The following is a 15,242-nucleotide window of genomic DNA, read 5'->3' on the forward strand; positions in this document are numbered from 1 at the left end:
TTTAAATTTAAATAATATAAAATTAACAATAAACTAATTCAATTTAGCATAAAAATTAATTTTTTATTTTTATATGAAATACTTATAATTTCATTAATTTATATAATGAATATTATTTGTTGTTATAGAAGAGCAAATAAAACAATTATTCATTAAATATTTATTATTTAAATTTAAATATTAAAAAACTGACAATAAACCAATTTAATTTAGAATAAAAAATTAATTTTCTATTTTTATATGAAATACTTATAATTTCATTAATTTATATAACAAGCATTATTTTTAAATAACATTTGTTTTTTTTTTCCAAAATAGATATATAAAATATATTATAATCCAATATTAAAAGTAATTTTAAAAATAATTAAAATCAAATATTATGTATGAAAAAAATATTTAATTAAAATCAAATATTATGTATGAAAAAAATATTTATTATTTATATTTTATAAAGTTTCAAGTTTTATATAGCTCTCTTATTCATTAATTATTAATTATTTAAATTTAAATATTATAAAATTAACAATAAACTAATTCAATTTAGCATAAAAATTAATTTTTAATTTTTATATGAAATACTTATAATTTCATTAATTTATATAATGAATATTATTTGTTATTATAGAAGAGCAAAAAAAAAACAATTATTCATTAAATATTTATTATTTACATTTAAATATTAAAAAACTAACAATAAATCAATTTAATTTAGCATAAAAATTAATTTTATATTTTATATGAAATACTTATAATTTCATTAATTTATATAATAAACATTATCTTTTAATAACATATGTTTTTTTTTTCAAAATAGATATATAAAATATATTATAATCCAATGTTAAAAGCAATGTTATCAAAACCGGCCCGGACATCGACCCAGTCTAGGCTTCGGGTCTCGGGTCAACTGGTTCAACCACCGGGTCATTCGGGTCAATGCCGGGTTAATAGAATTATTTTTAAATATTATTTTTAAAATTATAAATTAGTTTTTAATTCTATAATAATATATAACATTTATTTATTATTTGTTATCGAATAAATAATTTGAAGGGACAAAAAAATAAATTGTAAAAAAATACATGACAAGCATAAAAAGTTAAAACCGATACATAATAAAAATTTCAAAAATTCAAGCTCTACATGACATAACAGACTCAACCTAATATCAAACTCATTCAAATATTCCATACATAACAAAACACAACACAATATCATATGAATCCATAGTGAAATTTCAAATTTAATCAAACCAACTCAATCCAATACATAACAAAAGTTACAAAAATTAAAGGATGAAAATGTCATTTAATAAACAAGCATTAACCCGCCCGGGTCATTGAAACCCGGCCGGGTCACCGGGTTTGTCCGGGTCACACCGGGTCACACCGGGTTGATTACATGTCCGGTCTAATTAGAGACTCTGACCGGTTTAGTCACCGGGTCGACCGGTCGAACCGCCGGGCCGGTCCGGGTTTGATAACACTGGTTAAAAGTAATTTAAAAATAATTAATATCAAATATTTATTTTTTTTTAGTGGTTGTAGTAATGAATATTAATCTTTTAAATATTTATTTAAATAATTGTTTATCTTAATCAAATAAAAAAGTATATGTTACAGATTAATTTATATAAAATAATAGGTTAAGTAATTTTCATAGATTTGGAAATTAATTGATTAATTTATATGTCCAATCAATGTTCATTAGCTTTTTATTTTCACGGATGTGCTTATAATTTGTAAAGTAAATTATCATGACATTATTTTTTATATTTGTTTTATAATGTTTAATTTTTAATTTAATTATTTTCTTAATATAAATCTCAAATTCAATTCTTATAATATTATTATAATTAAGTCATGCTCTACTAAACATAAATATAAAAATTAGATAAAATTTAAAATATATAGTTCTACCAATAGAATGATATCCATCACTGAATGACTGATCTATTCTAACACTTTTAAAGATTTATTGGTATAGATAATTTATAGCTATTACATTTGACCATTGCTATAAATAAGTATAAGTATAAACTAGTAATTATACCAATGGAACAATATCCATAAATAAATGTCATATTTATTCTGACAAATTGAATGTTTCGTTGGTATAACTAATCTATAGCTACATATTTGGCTGTGTTTATATATAAATAATGTAATATATGTCCTAATAGAACCCAAATCTTAAGTTTATTAAAACTTAAGTCATGGATATATTTAGAATTAAAATTTGAATGTCCTAATCTTAATTGATGTTGGATTCTCTCTTTAAAATAAATTATTTGGTTATCTTGGACTAGAATGCAAATCCTGAGGCAAATAAAAAATGCAAATTACAAAGTTGCCCCTGAGATTATATCTTGAGGCAAAATGCAAACTACAAAATTGCCCCTGAGATCATATCCCGAGGCAAAATGCAAATTACAAAAAAAAAAAAATCGCCCCTGAGAACTTATCTCGAGGCAAAATGCAAATTATGAGATTGCCCTTGAGAATACATATGTCGAGGCAATTTCAAATCTTAGGATAGCCTAAATACACATCCCGAGGCGATCCTAAATTTCATGTAGTCTTAGAATGGATCTCGAGGCAACTTGAGAAATATAGATCCCGAGGCACCTGAACACATATCCCGAGGCAAATTGGGTTAATTTAAAAAAAATTCAAATTTGAAATTAATTGGATAAGTTGGGTTAATTAAAAAAAAATTAAATTTCAAATTTAAATAAAATTTGATCCTATCTATTCGTTGTGATCTTACGAGGGGGTGGGAATAGGATAAGAATGAGAGGTTGGGATTAAGATAAGAGGAGGCAGAGGTTTTAAAGGGGGAGGGGGAGGAATGGGGAAAAAAAAGGGAGATGAATTGAGGGAAAAAAAAAGGAGGAAGAACAGACGGAAAGAGAAGCATTGGAAGAAGGAAGAGGAAGACGAAGTTGTTCCTCTCCTCCCATATGGATAAATATAAAGTAAAAAAAGAAAAAAAGAAAAAAAGAAAAAAAATTGTTGCTGCTGTTACCAACATTGCATGATGTCGCTACAGCTGCCGCCGCCTTGTTGTTGTCATTGCCTGTCATCGTCGCCGTTGCATATTGCCGATGATGCATGTTGCCACTGTCTATCAACATTGCTGCCTTTGTTGCTTATTTCTAATGCCGTCACTGCTAATGTTCGCTATCGCTACCATCATTGCCAATGTTGCCATCGTTGCTGTCGCATCTGCTTGTTGACATTGTTGTTGATCCCTAATATCCCTAATGTTGTTGCCATGATCGATGCTAACTAAAAAAAAGAAGACGTGGGAGAGACAAACGAAGAAAAGAAAAAGAAGACGTCAGAAGGATGATGTCGCTTACTGCCACCGCCGCTGCTAATGCTCGCTGTCTTTGCTGTTGCATGATGTCGCTATTGCTGTCGTTGTTGGTGCACTCATCGCTGTTGCCGCTGCTGCTAATGCTCACTTTTGCTGCCGTTGTTGGTGCCCTCGTTGTTGTCTTTATTGTTGCTAATGCTCGTTGTTGCTGATGTTGTTGGCACCATCGTTGCTGTCGCTGCTGCTGCTAATCCTCGCTGTCACTGCTGTTGTTGGTGCTATCGTTGATGCCTGCTGCTGCTGCTGCTACTAATGCTCGCTGTCATTGCTGCTGCTGCTGCCACCTGATGCTATTGTTGCTGTCACCAACTCCACCTTCACCGCTGCAGCAGTTGGTCTTCTCACGGCTTGGTAGCTTGCAGCCAGATCACCATGGGAGGGGAAGGTTTGATGATGAGTATAATCGCCATGGCGTAAAGAAGGAGGAGATCATCTCAACACAGACCTCTGCTATCAAGACGCAGGTCTCTTTTTGCAAGACCAAAATCACCCACTCCTTCAAGTAGGAGATCATCTCAACGTAGATCTCCATTAACAAAACACAAAACACCATCTTCTCCTACGTCGGGTCAGCAAAGGATGGTGTCGGCGGTGACTAGCGGTGGCGAAGAAAGCAAGGGAAAGGGTGAAGGAGTTTCTATTGATGAATCATCCATTGGACTGTCTGATCTATGATCAAGGAGGGGAGTGTGACCTGCAGGATCAATCCATGGTGTTTGGATCAAACCAGAGAAGGTTTATAGAAATGAAGAGGTCCATTGTTGATAAGAACCCTGATCCTTTGGTGAAGACAGTGATGACCCGCTGCATTCAGTGCACAAGACGTGTCAGATGTGTTTTTGAGATTGCTGGCGTTTAGGACCTTGGCATGTTGGGTCGTGGTAATGGGTGAAACAATGTATACCTCATCACAAGTCATAGCAAAGATGGCATCAATTGAGATTCCCCGGCAACCTGGTGACAAGGCACATGCAGCGGCAATGATATAAAATATATGTATATATATAAGTGATGTAATAAATATGATGAAATAACATGATTTATAATTCACAAAATCTTCTTTCTTTTACTTGTATTTAAGCCCTTAATTGGAGGTTCCCAAAACACTAACAAGGGTAATTAATAATAGAGGCTTGCCTTTATTAGGAATGGAAAAACCCACGAAACAAATATGATATTTGTGCCTCGATGTGCCGTCTGGTGTCTTCTTCATAGACATGATGCCAGACGCGTAATTTCGATCCCACAGGCTGTTACTATAGATAAAAAAGTCTATCTATACCAACAGAACAAAATCTGTCAGTAAAAATCTTATATATTGTGACAATTTTACAGTATCGTCGGTAAAACAAGTCTATTGCTACAGAATTTAACTGTTACTATTGAGGAACGTCAGTATATAACAATTTTTTTGTAGTTCAAGTTTTGGACTTTTCCAAATTCTAACTCTAAGACATTTGAAATTGAACTGAAATTTACACTAGCTCAATGCCAAAACCCTTGATATTTCACAATCCCTACTATTCTATGTATAGCCATGTATGATTTCAACTTAAATCATCCTTCTAATTATTATATCCTAATCAAGTTTATAAATTATTCATCCTCTTTTTCATATAAGCAGTCACAATCAAAACAACATTCAACATTGAATTCAACATTTCCCACACTCTAACACACTATAAACATTTTATACATAACCTAACATAAAATTTTGGCAAGAATTTCAATTATGTATAGCCATGTATGATTTCAACTTTAATCATCCTACTAATTATTATATCCTGATCAAGTTCATAAATTATTCATCCTCTTTTTCATATAAGCTGCCACAATCAAAACAAAATTAAATATAGAATTCAACATTTCCCACACTCTAACACACTATAAACATTTTATACATAACCTAACATTAAATTTGGGCAAGAATTTCATATAAGTTCAAAAGAGTTGAAAGATCATGTATTATTTAACCCACTCATAAGCTTTAAAATCTTCAATTTTTGACAAATTGGTGACAAGCACTTTTTTAATTTTTTTGCATTGAGCTTGAGAGGTTTCGAACTCGAGACCTCTAACACAAACAAGGTAGAAAACCACTTGGCTATGCCTTGGTTCATAAAATCTTCAATTTCTTGTTTGTCTTCTTTCATATCTCCTCTCCTCCTTCTAGTTGTTGTCATTATTATTATTATTATTATTATTATTATTATTATGATTATGATTATGATTATTTTTATCTCCTTAAAATTAACTTTAAAGCCTACATATACTTGAAGCAATAGTAACCACTACAATATAAACTATAGTTGCTACATTAAGGGCTACAAAAGTTGGGATATTATACTCCCTCCCATGCTTTCTCATGATGTTATCGTCGTCGCCGTCCACCTCGCATATGCTGAGGCTGATGCTTAGTTGCTAAAAATCATGGTTGGATTAATGATCCAAAGGATGGGGCCATAGTTACCATGGCCTCCTTTGGCAAGCAAGAGTTTGTGTAGTAGCATGTCTTTTCAGCTAGCTTACGAGATTCTATAGCATTTACGATGCTCACGATGTTGCCTATGTTGGTGAGAATGTTAGGCCTTGCTCTAGCATTAGTATCAACACTTTTGAGGTTGATTATAACCTTGAGATGTCTAGCGCTCCACACTACGACCACCACTTCGCTTCCCTCATTCTATATATCCAGCATGCCAGCGTACACATAGCTAGAGCCAATAAACTCAAGATTAATTTTTTGACAGGTCACTAAGTTTTGAACTTATTTCTTTTCGGTTATCAAGTTTTAATTTGTATCATAAAGGTCACCGTTTGATTTTAGCATCGATTACGAAGTGATGATTACACGCCGACTGGATGCCGGAACATACATGGCCTTACTCGGCCCAGATGGAGTTTGACGCCGCTGAATTTAGAATCGCTTTTGATACTAAATGAAAACTTAGTGATCAAGAGGCACCATTTCAACCCCATGGCTGCCCAAGGAGGCCCGCCTGAACCCAATATCATCAAAACCAGAATTCAACTGTCCGGTCCGTTTTGAAACCTGTTCACCGTGTCCTGTCTCTGTTCCGTGTTTAAATCTGTCCAGTCTTAATCGAATTCCGCCTAACTGCCATATAAATTTTCTATCAAGTAATTAATACTATTGTTTTTTTAACCCAAGATCAAATGAGTCTACTCCTATTCTTGGAGTTTAATCTGACCCGACCAACCACCAAATTGGTCCCGCCTGTTCTAATAATAAAGAAACTGCTTAACCGTCCGTCCTTTGACCGCACAAAGCCCTACCTCCTAGTGAAACGAAATCAAACTTGAGTAACCTTTATGATAGAAATTAAAATTTGGTAACTGGAAAGAAATAAGTTCAAAACCAAGGTTTTAAAAACCGGACCGGACCAGCTGGTTCAACCGGGAACCGGCCACCAGTCCAGTTCACTCATATAATTTGAACCGATTTTGATCGAACCGATTATGAACCGGTTTTCAACCGAGAATCGGTGAACCGGCCTGGTTTACCATGAATTTTTATATATAAAAAAAATCCCCCAATCCCACCATTAAGAAAAAGAGATGCACATGCAAATGGATGGGTAGATCATGAGCATCCATTCTCTCCCCCGGGTCCCACCATCAAAGAAGGAGATGCACATGGATCCCCTCTATTTCTCCCGCTTTTTTTTCTTATGATTTTTATTTAAAATTTAAATTATATTTCTTTTATCTTTATATCCAGTACATAGCTTTTATATACATATCTTTTAAAAATATTTTTTTCTTTAGTATCATTATTGATTAGAATTGAACCAAATTTTTATATAAAACTCAAATTTAATAAATTTTTTTATCCAAGGGATGAGCTCCAACTCTTAATTAAAATTTCTTTTTTTTATATAGATAAACCGGGATCATTATCCATAAAAAATCAATTTTATTTAAAATTAAAATTAAATTTTTAATCCGAGTAGAATAGGATCAAGCTTTTATTAAAATTAAAATTTCACTCTTTTTTTTCCTTTATAAACATAAATCAAGAAACAAAACAATGTCCCTAGAGTTTTCTTCGGAAACAAAAATACTTGGAAAATAAGTTTAAAAATAATAAAATTATAATTTCTTATATATATTTATTAAATTTATATTTTCCCCATTTTTTCTGATTTTTCTGGATTTTTTATAATTTTCTGATTTTTTAAAATTTTATTTATTTAAAAAAATTAAAAAATAAAAATTATTGAACTGGCCGGTCGAACCGGTTGGACCGGTTGAACTGCGAACCGGTTAACCAATTGGTTCACCGACATGTCCTGTTATTAAACCATTATTCAAAACTTAGTAACCTATCAAAAAAATTAATCCAATAAACTCAAGTGGGCCAATTTTTTTTAGGGTGAGTGCTTTCCAGTTTGAGGATTTTGGATTTTTTTTTTTCATAATTTTACTTTATGATTGGAACCTAAATATAATGAAGTTTTCAACAGAATTTAAGATTTTGGTTTAATTTTTTGTTTTAAAATTATATTTTTATCATAAATATCTGAAATTTCATTTGTAATATTGATGAGATGGTGTTACCCTCATGAATTATTATAGAAAATTCTCATTTTTTTTTTAAAAAAAATCTCTCTTATTTTGTAATTTCTTTGTGGGTGGGAAGTTTGGGGTATAGCAGTATTTTTACAGAAAATTTTACTGTGTTAAATTTGGTTGGATTGAAATATAAGTTGAATTGGGGATATTAAAAAAAAAATAAAAATTATCTAAAAATTTAGTGATCTTCAATTACTTCTTTGTTACAAACTGAGCTAAATTCAAATAAATTATCCCAAACTAGGCTCAAAATTGGTTTTATATTTTGAAACCAAACTTTTATAAATTCGATTATTTTTATTCACTTGCCAAATTGATTTCCTAATTTCTCAAATAGACTAGCATTAGCGTATAGATTAGCATTAGCATTATGTTATTTTATTTATAATTAAAAAACTACGTTTATTTAATGACACTGCATTATTACAAAAATCCCTATTTTTCATAAATTTTATAATTGTTTTTGAGAAAAATATTAATAGAACAAAGAAAAGGAAACAATGTATAAAAAAATAATTTAGAGAATTTTTTTATGCTTCTTGTAAATATCAAAAAGGAAAGACAATGTATTATATATATATATATATGTGTGTGTGTGTGTGTGGCCTAGTACTAGTATTGTAAAGACGTGAATAAATTATATATATATATATATATATATATGGGGTTACATCTCCTAGGGACGTGCCCAGAATCTATATCTGGGGATGTCCCTAGGAGCCTTTGGATCATTTGATCCAATGGCTCCTGTACTCTCCCAAAAAAACCATTACGCAAAAATGAGAGCGAGACTTAAATGAAAGTTTATCAACGTCTCCACCAGCGCCCACCCATCAACGCCACCATCGTCTCCACCATCGTCTCCACCACCGTCTCCGGTCGTCTCCACCAACGTCTCCACCAACGCTCACCCATCAACGCCTCCCATCGTTTCCACCAGCGCCCACCCATCAACGCCTCCCATCGTCTCCACCACCGTCTCCACCAGCGCCCACCGATTAACACCTCCCATCATCTCCACCACTGTCTACCGTCGTTTTTATTTTTGTGTAATAGTTTTTTTGGGAGAGTACAGGAGCTATTGGATCAAATGATCCAACGGCTTCTAGGGACATCCCCAGATATGGATTCTGGGGACATCGCTAGGAGATGTAACCCCTATATATATATATATATATATATATATATATATATATATATATATATAGAGAATCCATCATCTAGGGACGTCCCTAGATTTCAAATCTAGGGATGTCCATAGTAGCCATCGGATGAAAATCTGACGGCTCTTATCATTATGAACAGTAGAAACCGCGTTCTACAGTGTTGTACAGTGATAATGAACAGTAAAAAGGTGTACAGTGTTTATATAATCAATCAACCATCGGATGATGATCCAACGGCTTAGATTAAAAACGTCCCTAGATTTCAAATCTAGGGACTTACTTAGATGATGTTTTCCCATATATATATGAGGTATATGAGGCCAACTATTGTAAGGACATCCGTTAGATCATGTGAATCTAACGACCCATGTGCCCCATATTCTCTCATCCCAAAATTATATTTACTAAAACACCCTTTGTACCCCTCAATTCAACCTCTAACTGTTACATTTCCATATATATATATATACATATAAATAAAGTATATGTATTTTCATTCAAATTTTCATACTTAATCCAATTGCAACAATTTTATTCCATGAATAAAAAAGCTATAGCATATTTTTTTAAAAAAAGAGAAAAAAGAAAAAGCAAGAGACAATAAATTCACACCTCACTCACTTATGCATACACGCATATTTAGTAAAACATAATGAGGAAGAGAAGCTCTTTCTTTTTATGTCAAGACCCACATGAAAATTGTGGACCAAATTGTGACTGCAAGACCTGCGACCAAATATGTCCAAAGGAAAATCACTGAACACTCTTCTTGTCCAACCTCAAAGAGTTGAGACATTGTTCCTGCAATCAATTTCCATAGTATCTCAATCACTCATACAAAAAAAGAAAATACTGAATTAATTAAAAACAGTAACGTAACTCTTTTAAGCATATCAAACCTATGCTCATTGCAGGTGGGAGAGTGAATTGTATCATTAGAACATATGCAAACATTGGATCTTGTGGCAAGAATCCTAGTTGGTTTGCCATTCGAACAATGCCAATTCCAGCTATCGGAAGGACTATATATCGTATTGCAATGATCGCTATGATCACCAATGGTTTCATTCCACCTTTGCCAAGCCCTGTTATGTATATATATCATTGCCACTTTAACTGCTAAAGTTTTTGATTTATGTATTATGTTTAGGTTTAGATTAAGGTTTACCTTTGGTAAGGTTTCCACCTAGGATAAGAGTAATACAAGGGACCAAGCCATCACTGCATGTGTAGTAACACATTAGTTAGTTGGACATGTTAATTTAATTATGAATAAGTTTTAAACTCACCCTAGTAATGTAATTGAATCTTGGATTACTCTCAGAGGTGCATTGGCTCCAATGATTAGTGATTTTAGCCAAGGTATAACACCAACAACAAAGCCAACAATCTAATAGGGAACATAAGAAGTATTGCTTTTGAGATATATATGTATATATATGATATTATTTTGACCAAACATATCATATATATGTACCGCTGAAATAATCGGGGGTGTTGTAAGTTCCTCAAGAAGTTGATTCAGAACCCCCTTGTTCTTCTTGTTCTTGTCGTCGGTTAGGAGAGGCATCTATTAAGATAATAATAGTTTCATATCGGTTAATTAAATAAAATTTTGGTATGAATATATAATTGTATTTATAGGTCTTAAGTTTTTTGCACTTACCTTTTGTTCTAGAACAGCTTCATGATCATCATAAGCCTCTTTGGACTCAATCTTGAGCACTTCATTGTGTTGGCTTGAGTTTGAGCTGTTCTCATTGTTTCTCATCCTTTCAATGGTAGCTCCATCCATTTGCATTAGGCCATATACCACTGACCATATGAAGATGTTTCCTAACTGCATGATGTTTAAATGACTAGAGAGATGAAGAATCATATGCAAATTAAATAAATTAAATAGCATAAAATACCAACTCTCCTTGTAACAATTTTGTTTTAGAAAATGTGACTTTTTATTTGAATTATATTTTTCAAGTAAATGTATGGGAGTATTTAGGAAATTTAATCATATTAATCATATGAATTTTTTTAGCAATCAGCAATTGAACCAAACAATTCAACTTCGGACATCTATTTATATTTCAATTTAAAATAAACATAAGATATTTTATTTTTGTTTAATTCCTATCTTTTGTTCTAATGGGAATGTGATTCCATTGCAAAACCACAAATTAATACTCCAAACAAAATATTAGCAATATGATATATATTAGAGTTTTAGATTGCAAATAATATATTTATTAGGTCTAAAGTACTAAAGTTTATTTATTTAGTTTATGTACAACATATTAGTTAAAATAAACCGGCACATATCAAAGAAACTATTAAAGTAACTAAGATATAAATAGCTTAAATTATGAAATGAACTGGACATAAATAATATGTCCTGTTTAGTTTGTGTATAACAATATATAGAAAAACAGAGAGAATTAATCTAACCGCCATTGACATAGCAACGTAAGAGAGGCTGTTATCACGACAAACTTGTTGATCACCAAAAGGACTGGCTTTCTCATTGCAAACAGCAGGGATGATAATCAATAAGAGATTACCCAAATTCCCTATGACATAATAAAAACACATATAGGATTAATTGCCATTATTGAAAGTTGCTCATCTATAATATAGATATATAAAACAAGATAACAACATGCTTAATTGTTTGAAATTTAATATAGTGATCAGATCGATGCATGAGAAATATAGTAGCACTAGTAGTTCTACTGCAAATAATAATAGCAAAATTTAATAATAATAATAATAATAATAATAATAATAATAATAATAATAATAATAATAATAATAATAATTACCAGCAGCGCAGTTGGAAATGATAAGGCCTTCAAGGTGTTTTTTTGGTTTGAGTATCTTCACTGCCAGCCATCCAAATATTCCTCCAACCAAAAAGGTGAGCCCAATATTTACAGGCATGTACCACCTGTTATTATATTTATTAAACATATATAACAAGGAAAAGAAAATGCGAAAGTCACTGTTGTAATATTTGACTAGATATTAAACTCCCTCTTAATCTAAATAAAATGCATGGATATAATTTATCCACCTTAAAAGGAGAAACAAAATATATCAATAATGTGCACTTTGTTGTTAATGGAATCCAAGAATATAGGCATAGAAAAGGAGAAAAAAAACAAAACAAAAAAAGCCTATCTATGTCATCCAAGGAGCTTCAAGATTTAATATCAAGGAAATTAAGTTTTAGTTAATTCAAATAATAATTCTCTTACCCACCAAACAACTCTTACAGAAATTTATTTCTGATTTAATTTTTCAAGTACAAGAGAGAGACAGAGAGATACATACCAAGTGATGATTTCTGACAGAGTAACAGTTTTGGCCAGGCTTGCAAACACAAGCGCAGGGGCAAAGACCACATAAGTAACCTGTGCATAAATGAAAATTCAAGTTATAATATTAATAATAATAAGAAAATAAGAAGAAGAAGAAGAAGAGAAAGAAGGACCTTGTTGATGTCTCTCATAGCACTTGGAGTGAGAATATTGAAATAATTAGTTGCCAAGAATGCCCCAAGAAGGCCTATCAAAAGGAACTGCAAAACTGGCATGGAGGCCACAATTAACAATGAAAGGAACCCCATCTTCTCCTTGTTCTTCTTCTTCTTCTTCTCTTGGTTTCCTTCTTTCTTTGATAAGTAAACTTCAGAGCTAGCTTCACACTACTCTTTAATGGCTGCCACTTCATAAGTATTTATCCTTTAGTTCATAAACTCTATTTGTTTTGGATAGTAATGTATTCAAATAGATGAAGAAAGATGTTATGCACACAAGTGGTGAGGAGAGCGTGTCACCAAAAGATCGGCTACAGTGGTGAAGCGACTGCCCATCACTTATATCGCATCACGCGAGTTCATCTCATGACCGATGCGACTAAAAAGGTTGCATTTCATTTACAATCATTACATTCCCTCACTCGATCAAGACACTCGACGCCTCGTCGGTCCCGGGTTAATCTCGGGCGTCGACCAACAAGATCTTCACTCAGCGCACTTTCACTCGGACCCAGCAGCAGTACGCAAAGTCATGGTCGAACCCTCCCTGTTAGAACCTTCATGGCGCACCCGACCGAACCTCGACGCAGTCGTCTCCATATCGACTCTCAACGAAAGCACCATTATTATGCACACAAGTGGTGAGGAGAGTGTGTCACCAAAAGACCGGCCTAGTGGTGAAGGATGTCCATCACTTATATGCATACAAGGAGTTCATCTCATAGCCGATGTGGGACTAAAGGAGTTAGTTCATTTACCATCATTACAAAAGAATTGACGTAGATAAATAAAGAGGAAGACAATGATTTCTGAGCCTTAATTGCCTTGTAATTTGATTGCTTTAGAAGATAGAAAGAAAATTGTCTTCATTCATTCGCAGTATAAAATAAAGGAAATTATTTTATTCTTCCAACCAAGCACTCATGAGGGTGTGGTCCATGTGGGCATGAATGGTGGTGATATTCTTGGCAAGTGATTTTAATGAAAACAAGAACACTTTTATTAGTTAGAAATTAAAAAATAATAAAATAGAAAAACAGAGAAAGTGTTCATTGATTGAATATGAAACAAAATTTTCAAATACCATACAGTTTTTTTAGAAAAAAATAAAATAAAATTATATATCTAAAAAGAAAGATCTCCATATTACAACAAATTCTCATTAAAATAGCACTTATTTAAAAAAAAGAGTAGTTTCACTGGTTCAAACTCCATATATTTCTATACATAGCAAACTATTTTCTAAAACATAATGAATAATGTTTTGTGAAAAGAGATGCTTCACTTATTTAAACTCTCATATCTTGTTATCTCACAAGCTTTTTTTTCTCCAATAAAAAAGGAAAAAATTTGCACACACAGACAGAGAGATAGAGAGAAAGAGAGAGAGAGAGAGGGGAGAGAGAGAGAGAGAGAGAGAGAGAGAGAGAGAGAGAGAGACCTGAAACTTTCAGTGAGGAAGGACAGCATGTGGCAGAGACGAAGAGCAAAAACAAAGAAGATCTTTGTAATGAAATTGTAAGTTACAACAAAAGCATGTGATGAGAAGGGTTGGGATGGCACCTCCCCAATATATAGCCATAAAAATATATTTATAGCCAGTGAGGATAAAAGAGACTTTTTATCACGTCTTCTTGGTCATCACTGTGCATTGAAAGTTCCATTTCAACCTTCCAATAATGCATGATCATATATGTTCTTTGGTAATTATTCCATGCATCATGGTTACTCATGCTTTGAGTTTTGTTTAAGCATATCATTCAGCTGCATGTGCCGCTTTAATTGGCTTGCCACTTTACACTTCGCACTTTATTTAATTACCTCCGTCTTCTTTACAGTTTTTTATGATGGATCAAATCTGTGGAATGTTTCAGCTGTCATCTTTGTTTGAGTTATAAAATAATATTATCAACCACTAAATGGTCTATTAGCAACTAGATCTTTTTAGAACCCTTCCCAAATAATAAAATTTTGAATCATAAATAAAAATATATTTTTTAAAATATAAATAGTGATTATATGCAGGTGATCCTAGAGCCTATATGTACATAGATCCCACCTCCCTTGCTCTGCGAAAGAGCTACCTAGCAGCTCATGACAAAAAAGTCATAAAAAAATATTTAATTAATTAAATTAAATATACAAATTGTTTTCATAAAAATTGATTGCGTATTAATTAATTCAAAATTTCATTAAAGCCAGAGAAAATGTTTTTCATTAGAAAACTAAAAATGATTAAAATAAAAAAAAATGTTTTATATATAGAAATGAAATTACTAAAGTAAGAAGTGAATTACTTCTATAAACATTTCTGTTGTTTTTTTATAAAACATTATTTATAGAACCCATAGAAAAATTGTTTTATAGAACACTTTAAAAAAAAAATTCTCCCTGTTATGCAATTTTGAAAGAGAAATCACTGTTTCTTCTGGAAAAAATCTAAAATGTATATTTCTAAATTAAAGTTTTTTTTTTTTTTAAATAAAAAATTATGTCAAAATCAAATTTTTCTGAAATAGTTGGAAGTAATATAACTTCCAATAGTCTGATACTCATTTTGTAAA

The 15,242-nt window shown here is 32.0% G+C and overlaps 1 protein-coding gene across 1 annotated transcript; it reads right to left on the minus strand.

The window, feature by feature from the left end:
- Window positions 1-9,657: 9,657 nt before the first annotated feature.
- On the minus strand, window positions 9,658-14,240 carry LOC120250499 (protein PIN-LIKES 7-like). Its single transcript, XM_039259321.1, has 11 exons — window positions 14,120-14,240; window positions 12,634-12,866; window positions 12,474-12,553; window positions 11,963-12,087; window positions 11,589-11,710; window positions 10,813-10,986; window positions 10,624-10,716; window positions 10,436-10,536; window positions 10,315-10,367; window positions 10,046-10,231; window positions 9,658-9,947 (listed from the first exon to the last, which is right to left on the minus strand). Exons 2-11 carry the CDS (start codon window positions 12,766-12,768, stop codon window positions 9,823-9,825), a joined length of 1,194 nt encoding a protein of 397 aa, XP_039115255.1. The 5' UTR covers window positions 12,769-12,866; window positions 14,120-14,240; the 3' UTR covers window positions 9,658-9,822.
- Window positions 14,241-15,242: the final 1,002 nt, after the last annotated feature.

The sequence above is a fragment of the Dioscorea cayenensis genome, chromosome 19, assembly GCF_009730915.1.
Source record: "Dioscorea cayenensis subsp. rotundata cultivar TDr96_F1 chromosome 19, TDr96_F1_v2_PseudoChromosome.rev07_lg8_w22 25.fasta, whole genome shotgun sequence".
NCBI lineage: Eukaryota > Viridiplantae > Streptophyta > Magnoliopsida > Dioscoreales > Dioscoreaceae > Dioscorea > Dioscorea cayenensis.

Coding starts and splice junctions, on each gene's coding strand:
- LOC120250499 (XM_039259321.1), bottom strand. CDS start 12,768: ATGGGGTTCCTTTCATTGTTAATTGTGGCCTCCATGCCAGTTTTGCAG. Junction 12,088..12,473: donor CTGTCAGAAATCATCACTTG/GTATGTATCTCT, acceptor ATATAATAACAG/GTGGTACATGCCTGTAAATA. Junction 10,368..10,435: donor GATTCAATTACATTACTAGG/GTGAGTTTAAAA, acceptor CTACACATGCAG/TGATGGCTTGGTCCCTTGTA.